At 42.9% G+C, this 8,691-nt stretch overlaps 2 protein-coding genes across 2 annotated transcripts; both read right to left on the bottom strand.

Moving 5' to 3' along the window:
* Positions 1-1,325: 1,325 nt before the first annotated feature.
* Positions 1,326-3,202, bottom strand: LOC104943747 (polycomb protein eed). Its single transcript, XM_010769211.1, has 5 exons — positions 3,049-3,202; positions 2,251-2,403; positions 2,048-2,140; positions 1,891-1,956; positions 1,326-1,751 (listed from the first exon to the last, which is right to left on the bottom strand). The coding sequence occupies exons 1-5, from the start codon at positions 3,166-3,168 to the stop codon at positions 1,536-1,538; spliced, it is 648 nt and encodes a 215-aa protein (XP_010767513.1). The 5' UTR covers positions 3,169-3,202; the 3' UTR covers positions 1,326-1,535.
* Positions 3,203-3,877: 675 nt separating this feature from the next.
* Positions 3,878-6,909, bottom strand: LOC104943748 (periodic tryptophan protein 2 homolog; the record flags this gene model as incomplete). The annotated part of the gene is made up of 9 exons (XM_010769213.1): positions 3,878-4,204; positions 4,368-4,442; positions 4,524-4,674; positions 4,755-4,973; positions 5,326-5,391; positions 5,557-5,665; positions 5,847-5,994; positions 6,098-6,278; positions 6,759-6,909. Coding segments are annotated over 9 exons (1,266 nt in total), but the record flags the coding sequence as incomplete, so codon positions are not given.
* Between the last annotated feature and the right edge of the window lie 1,782 nt (positions 6,910-8,691).

Genomic DNA, 8,691 nt, shown 5'->3' with positions numbered 1-8,691 from the left:
TTGAGTATGTGTCTCATGTCAAACAGTTGAGTATGTGTCTCATGTCAAACAGCTGAGTTTGTGTCTCATGTCAAACAGCTGAGTTTGTGTCTCATGTCAAACAGTTGAGTATGTGTCTCATGTCAAACAGTTGAGTATGTGTCTACAGTTGAGTATGTGTCTCATGTCAAACAGTTGAGTATGTGTCTCATGTCAAACAGTTGAGTATGTGTCTCATGTCAAACAGTTGAGTATGTGTCTCATGTCAAACAGTTGAGTATGTGGCTATTTCTCAATCTCGAGGAAACTGGATTCCAAGCCAACATTTCAAGGATGCTACGTCATCGAGTGCCGCCGAAGGACTGTTCCAATCTCCAGCATACTTGGAATTCCACCGAGGCCGCGTCCTTGGTTTGTGGGAAATTTCGAGGCTGCACATGGGTAGACTTTGCGTCCTTAAAATCCCCACAATGCTTTGCGCATGGACCAATTTCAAAAACCCTTGCGGAGAATGGCAGCAGCAAGTATGTAGTGGCGTAGAACAGGTGTTGGTAAATATGTTACATTTGTTATCACCAAAAATGTTTTCCATGAAAGTAAAGTAAGTTCATAATTAGATAGACATCGTGAGGTATTTATTTTCGGTACAGTTTATGTTGAAACCGTTAGAGAGAGTGGCACACTTGTTAGCATGTTCCATTCTTCTTCGGTTTCCGAAGCCGTGGCTTGGAAGCATACTTGCTTCGTTTCTGAAGGAAGTGACTTGGAAGTACGCGACTACCAAGCCAGCATCCTCGCGATTGAGAAACGGCCTGTGTCTCATGTCAAACAGCTTTTTTTTGCTGCCGACTCTTGTTGGGTGTTGCTATTGAGTCTTGTGTTGAGCTGCTGGTCCCCCCTGGGGGCTTCCAATCAGGTGCCTGATTGGAAGCACCTGCCAGAGTTACCAACACAACCACGTTGGCTGAGAAATGCTGGTTGAAGAATGGACCATCCCACAGTAGTGTGTGAGCAGCATGAGGAGGAGAGGCTGCTGTGGCTGTGTATGGATCTTTAACACGCTACTGAGGCTGCTTGTTAAATGAATACATTGTTAAACTGCCAATATGTCTTATTTCCTCAGGCTTCAACCATCCAATCCACCAAACAAGAATCAACAGCATCAAAAAAGCCGGTTGGCATTGACAGAGGAGATTTGTCACATTTTTCATGGACGCAACCCACATACTCAGCTCTGCTGCTCATCCCACAAATGCATGTTCCTCACAAATGTGGCACCATTTGAAAGTGAAATAAACAGGCTTTCCCACGGTATAAGATCGGACATTATTTATCCCGAAGGAAATTGTTGTGCCAGAGTTACAAAGATACAATAAAGCAGTAGGCTAATACAACTTTACACTAACAGTGCAGTTCAAAGAGGCAACGCGATCAGTATGGACATTGCACATAATGGGAGTGTTATTCAGACAATACTGATTTAATGCCAAGGGGCATTGTTACAACAAAGAAAGAATCTACCAAATACAAATGTCCTTACTTGCTGTGCTATGTTTCTAAGAGACATTTATATGGAGTATTATGTGTGTGTTCAGACAGATGTGTGCTAGGTGATCCAAACTACTGCAAACCCCGACGAGCTGTACCTTGATACACTGCATTGTGATGTGGTTGATCACCCGGATGATTCCGCGGGACCCGGCCACGGCCAGCAGAGGATGGTTTGTGTTGGTGTTGTAGGTCCAGGCACACGTATAGAAGTTCTCATCTGTCTTTATACACATTTAATTAAGGACATTCAAATAAAAGAACTCTTGCTGTGATGCACTCATACCTAAACTGTGACGATTAGATTGGAAATTTAGCGACAATGAGGACGTTTAAAAGCATCTTCAACTGTTGAAAGGATACATCTGCATCCACGTAAGACTGCAATAGTCTTATTTCTCCCTGAGAGTGACATTCATAAAGAGTTACCTGGTGAAGAAAAGAAAGCACTGGTTAAGAATGGAATAAAACATTAAGTGAAATCCAACATAGAACAATATTATGGCCTATTATAGCTTACCCTGTTACTCCCCACTGTGGCAAACACCAGCGGGTCTCCCTCCTTGCTGTGCCAGTTAAACTGGACGCCAAACAGCGGCTGTCCGTGGTCTTCCTGTGGAAATCATGATGTCATTATTAACCCAAGTCATGGGACAAATACTGGCTGTTTAGCATGTCAGAAGCTGGGATGAATACACTGTTTGGGCGCTTGTCTGTACGTACCCTCAGGCTGTTTACACATTTAAAAGAATATCTGCACTTCTTGGACTTCCACTTGCCCTTGCCCCAGCTCTTTCTGCCCGGGGCGTTGGCCGTGTTGGTGGGGGTGTCTGGGCGCTCTGCGTGGGTCCCACTCTCAACACTGACAGCATCATCCTGCAAAAACAGAGACATATAAGGGTGACTTCATATTTCTCCTGCAGATATAACCATTGTTGGTGATCACTGTGCAAGGAAGCAAAGAACAGATCATAATCTTCAACCAGCTAAAAACCTACCACTACCATTTTAATACGGGTAGTGTTCTGCAAGCGTGTAACTATGAATTAACTCTATGGTTCATCAAACTGTTGCTGCATTTACATGATCACTTCCAGTGGAATCTGCCTGAATAACTTTATTCTGCACATCAAATGCATTACTGACAGGAGGTTAACGTTTGCAAAAAGACAATAACGGCCCTATGAATGTTTGTCCATCATCCACAGTTGTTTCTTTCTCTCCCTGATTAACTTATATTAGCTTCTAGTGCTAACAATTGCCTTGGGTTGTACATTTTGTGACTGTCTACAGCAAACAAATGTGTATGTACGTAAACGACAATGAAGCTACCCATGTGTAACCTTTTTGGATGGATTGGCAGCTTTTATCATCACAGCTGAGTTACATATAGCCGGTAAGAATGAACAAAGCTCCTAGCTAAACACTTTAGCCGGTTGGCTATTTTAGCACGATGCTAACTTGCTAGAAACACTGATGGATAATTGGTCGCAGAAGAAACAACAGAGTTGAACTACTTACATTCTCGTCTCCTGATAAATCGGGGTTACTGTTCTCGTCACTGCTAAGTTTTTGTTTTTTCGCCGGTATTTCTTTTCCCGCTTGAGAGGGGGTCTCGGACATGTTCTTATTTTCCCTCATTTTGGCTCAAACTCCGCCTTTTCCGCGCCACTACCGGAAAAGTTGCCGGCTTTCTTTCTTCTTCTTATTCCTTGATGTTTATTGGTTGTTGGCAAACCAGGTCTGAGGCGCAATACCGCCGACTAGTGGACTGGAGTGTAAAATCGCGATATTATGCAGGGACCAAACATATTTTAGCTAAATTACTTTTAAAACTACTTATCAGTTTATAGATCTGACGTTTTCCCACTTACTGACGGAAGAAGTTGTTTTCTTTTGATATGTCTTTCTTTACAAATAGTTAGTAAATTGGCTACAGTGTGTGCATTTTCTGCTTGGACTTGCCTTTTTAATATGAAAACAAAGTGTTATATATTTTGTTCTCTATCCACTTTGGGGGGTTGGAGGCAATAATATTACAAATAGTTCTGTGGTATGGTCCGATACTCTTTTCTTGAAATATCCCTTGTATAAATGATTCATCCTTTGCTGTATGTTGAGGTCTTTATTTGGGAAGGTGGATAAAAAAGGAAGCAATTAAACTAGTTATTACTAATGTATGTAATCCTATACTTCCAGCCTTTGCATCACCAATCTACCAAAAAATGCTCTTGGCAACATTTTTGAACAATTAAATGATTAAAACATTTGATAAATACCATTTTTAGAATGTTCATCTCCAAAAATATCAACCAGGTAGACACCTAAGATATGCACTCTTACAGCTTAGTTATTTTTCAAAGACATTAAAATGCATTTAATAAAAAAAAACAGTTGACAATCATGTTTTCTGAAGTAGACAACATCCGTTTGCTTTTACAGTCCAATAATATGTTGCTCTTTGCAGTGATGTCAGCCATGTTGTTGGAATGATGTGTCCTGGCTTTAGATCTACAGCATCAACTCTGCCTCCTCGATGGAGGCCACGCTCATGTTCTCGGACATCTCTTCATCTTCCTCCTCTTCTTCTTCCTCCTCCTCCTTAGCGGTCCTCTTCACGCCCCTCTGCTTCGACAGGGCCACGGCGTAGCGAATGTTATACATGTTAAAGTCACACCTGTACAGTAGGAACAGAGGTAAGAGTGTCAGGGCTCAGAGGATTTCTTGCATTACAAAAACAGGAAATGACATGGAAAGTGTTTTGTGGCTTCAGAGTTGTGTTGATTAAAGCTCGATATCAGACAGTGGGGATTGATGTGGCCAAAAACTTTAATACTTACAGTTTGGACAGATTGTCAAAGTGTCTCTGGATGCTTTTCTGCAGCGCCTGCAGCGTGGGCAGTATGGCTCCCGACCTGCACAGCAGATAGAGATAATCAGTCACCCATAATCATATGAAGACGGGAAGGGAAATGAATAAAGGCCTGGGAGCGTACCTGTTCTTCAGATTCTGTCCGTGCAGCATGAGCAGGCTCTGGGCCCAGGTCATGTAGAACTGCAGGTGACCCGACTTCTCCAAACTCGCCGCCACGAAGCCCAGAAGCTTCTCCACGTAGATCTCAGGAAGAGAGCTGCAAACCACTGGGACTGGAAGATCAAATCAATCAATATCATTGATCGCGTTCAGAGGGAGCAGATCATTTCATTATCATTTGAGATGGACTCACTCTGCTCATGTGGCACTTTTTCCAGCACTTCCTGCTTCAGGGCTTTTTCGTTGAGTCTGAACGCCAGCACGATGGCCGGCGCCCACTCCTGGAGCCGCAGCTGCTTACGGATGCTGGCCGGCGTCACGTCCATATCAAGGTCGTAGGGGTCAAAGACCAGAGAGCCGTCGAGAGAGTAGACCAGCAGACCCTCGGTGGTGGTGGCCGCCCAGCTACGACCTGAGAAAGCATGGAAACACTTCATAAACCTTTAAGACCGCAGTTCCCCATCAGATTGACTTAAATACAATTCAGAGTATGTAAGGTGACCATTGCTCTCTCCGTGCTTACAGATCTTACATCGACATTTAAACTCAATTCCTTCTCAACTTGTTGCCAGCTGCATAACAAAGTATGATAGAGGACATTACATTTGATGTGTTAATTGACTGATGGACCAAAAAAACGATAACTTTAGAGTGTTTTGATAATTAAATGATTATATTTCCAAAACTGTCATTTCATAAGCACCCTTTCTATCCTCTTTATCAGACATTCCTAGCACGCCCAATACTTAATAACGACAACCTACCAGTAGGAGAGAACCGCAGCGAGCTCACTCTGATCTCAGGCTTGAAGTGTCGAGAACTCATATCCCCTTTAAAGAAAAAAACATACAGAAAATATGAGTAAAAACACAAGGAAATACAGAGCACAGCGTAACAAATAGACCACCATTTTGGATTATCAGCTGGATGGCAATGATGCCAACCCTTATGGGGATTATCATACTTCAGAACAGCTCTTTTCAGTGATGTCATACCTTTCCTGACTCCAGGCAGGCTGATGTTGACCCCCTCCCCGTCTCCAGCTCCCTCGTCCACCAGAGCCAGGCTGCCGAACTCCGTCATCTTCCGCCTGTCCAGGAACTCCTGAAGGCAGCATGGGAAAACAAGTTCAAGAGCCGAGTAAGCATATTGGTGATCACTGGATCCTTCTGTGGAACATGGGAACCTGGATGCTTCTGTGGAACCTGGGAACATGGGAACATGGATCCTTCTGTGGAACATGAAAGATTCCTTGAAGCGTGTGATGTTGCTCTGAAAGTCGTACCTCCATGGCATCGAAGGAGAGGTTGCAGGAGATCTCAAACTTCTTCATGAGCATCTGCTCCTTCACGTTGTAGATGCAGACAAACTTGGACTGTCCTCCCGCCAAAACCGACTCCCCGTCCGCAGAGTAGCACAGCGACGTGAAGGACCTGGGTGAACAAAGGTGAGGAAGCGCATCCTGAATCTTATATTCCACACAAAGCCTTATCCTCTTTGATTGGACCAAAGGAAATGAGTTCAGCTCTCACTCACTTCCCCTTAGCGGACTGCTTGGCTGTGATTTTATCAGTCTCTTTGCGGCCCGTCTCCAGGTCGTGGCGTCCGGACACGGAGCCGGTTTGTGTCGCCGTTTGTGGGTTCCAGAAAGAAACCTCCCCGTTCAGAGTGGCTACAGCCAGCTCCTGACCGTCAGGGCGGTACGTCACTGCCAAACCTGAGAGGAAAATATACAGCAGAATATGACATCACATATGATAGCAGTGATACTCTACATTATCCATCGCAAAATACAAACGTTGTTTCTTGTGTTATTCCAACATGTTTAGGGCCTTGAAATGACTTGTAATCCACTATGAAGCAGAAAAATCGCTACGTTCGCTTGGATTTATTCTCTCTTTTTGAACCATCAGAACCTACTTCACCTGTTGTAGGACTTTATTTATAACCTGGAACAATCATACAATAAAGTCCCTTAACACTCCAGAAATAACACAGGTTCCTTATATTCAGAATCAGAAAACACAGATAGAAAACTATTTTAAGAAAACTATAATAACATTACAAAATATTGAAAGAATACTGTAAAATATTGCAGTATTTACATTGAAATAAAATATAAAATATGTGCAGTAATAATAGATATTAAGGTAATGCATATTGTATGTATAATGAAATATTCAGCATGTGTATTTACCATCAGAGGTGAGGGGTAGTGTCTCTTTGACCTGCCAGCTGTTCAACATGTCCCACAGCCGGACAGTGCGGTCCCAGGAGACACTGGCCAGGATGGAGTGGACCGGACTGAAGCACAGACAGCTGACCGGGCCCTCGTGGCCCCCAAGGACCTATCAATAACAGGGAGGGAAAAATATGAATATTTTTAAACATGAGCCATGTGAGAATTTAATGAATGAATGTGCTGAAGAGTTTGGAAGCAACGTTTACATTCTGTGCAGGCTTCTGTTTTCTTGCATGACTAAGCATTATGTTTAAAGCTGGAATTTCTGATTAAACTGCACCAATAATATTAGTATTATATTCAGAAAACCTTATTCGTCCCACAGAGGGGACATTTACATTTGTTACAGCAGAAACGAGCCAAAGCAGCTTAAAGTTGACTAAATGTATTAGTAGGGTCAGATTCTAGTGGGGGATTAGCAGCACTGTGTCAGACTTGTGTGATCCAAACATTTACAATAACTCCAAAGCCTTTATTCAATAAGTCTGTTTTTCTACAGATCACAAAGTTTCATATGTGTTGCATTAAGTGTTTCAAAAGCAACATTTCCAGCACCGTCATGTTTCAGTGTTTCCCCTATATACAAATAGGGGCGGCGCAGCGCCGCTGCTGAAATATGCGCGCCGCTGCTAGGGGGCGCCAGCCAGGTACACAAAAAAATAATAATAATAAGTGGCGACCCTTTTTCCTTTTTGATTGTTTGTTATGTGGATTTGTAGTATGTGTTACTGTATGTTCAATAAAAGGTGTATTTTTGCTAAATCTTGAGACATTGCCACTGTATGTACTGGCAGGGCCGATTTTTGGCATAGGCGGTCGCCTAGGGCGCCAGATCTGGCGGGCGCTGCGCTGGTAGCTCTGGGAGGGAAAAAACATTTTTGACCGTTGGCGCTCATCCAAATTTTCGGCCTTGATGTAACAACATTCATAATTAAGTACATTTAACACCCTTTTCACCCCGGTTACACTTTTCATTAGCCCTGTACCATGGGCGCTGTAAATGATGAAAGTGGGGGATGTTGGCTTATCAGGCGCCCGCAGCTCACAGCCATAGTGCGAGCGTGGGAGCGACAGAGCGAGCGAGGAAGAGGGCGCACCGGTACCGGCGCTGTTGTTATTGGAATCTGGTGCTAGCTGCGCTAACGGATATAAGAAGTAGATGTTTCTACAACCAGGGTGGAGGAGAGCTCTCCTGTCAGACGGAGAGGCTCAGTGAGGTAAAGGACTCTCTGAGTGTTTAGATAAGTTAATTTTAGTCTAAGTTATCTCAGTGGGTCTCAAACGTTTTGACCACAAATGATGTAAACACATATTTCCAAGGCACTCCTTTATAATTAATAGGATAAATAAAAACAGGTTTGAAATCATTCCAATGTATACTATAGGACAGTAATCCAAAAATATCGTTTAAAGTTGGAGAGATACAAAAAATGCATAAATAAATAAATGTTAACTAGGTAAAATAAGATATGAATGAACAACAAAAATAAAATAAGCTACATGTATTTGTTATTGGTTATGGTAGGTTATTGGTTATGTTCACATACTTATTTTATTATTAAAATGTAAACCGATCTTTTTCATATGGGTGTTTAGAGTTGTACCCCCTAGATCAGGGGCCGTATTCACAAAGCATTTTATCTTACCGCTAGGAGTGCTCCTAACTCGCGCTAAAACATTTTACGTAGGAGTTTTTTCTTAAAAGTTATTCACAAAGCCGCTGAGACCTACTCATACTAAGGATAAATCACTAAGAGTGAACTAAGAGTGACGCGCCGTTGCTATGGATGACGTCGATTCTCATGCATGAGTTTAGAAGCGGTCAGTACGGTGATTGGTTGTTCAGAGTAGGCGGTCTCGGTGAAACTCATCCGCAACATCCCACAAA

Source organism: Notothenia coriiceps, unplaced genomic scaffold, assembly GCF_000735185.1.
Source record: "Notothenia coriiceps isolate Sejong01 unplaced genomic scaffold, NC01 NC01_scaffold00006679, whole genome shotgun sequence".
Classification (NCBI taxonomy): domain Eukaryota; kingdom Metazoa; phylum Chordata; class Actinopteri; order Perciformes; family Nototheniidae; genus Notothenia; species Notothenia coriiceps.
This window is presented reverse-complemented; position numbering and strand designations above follow the sequence as displayed.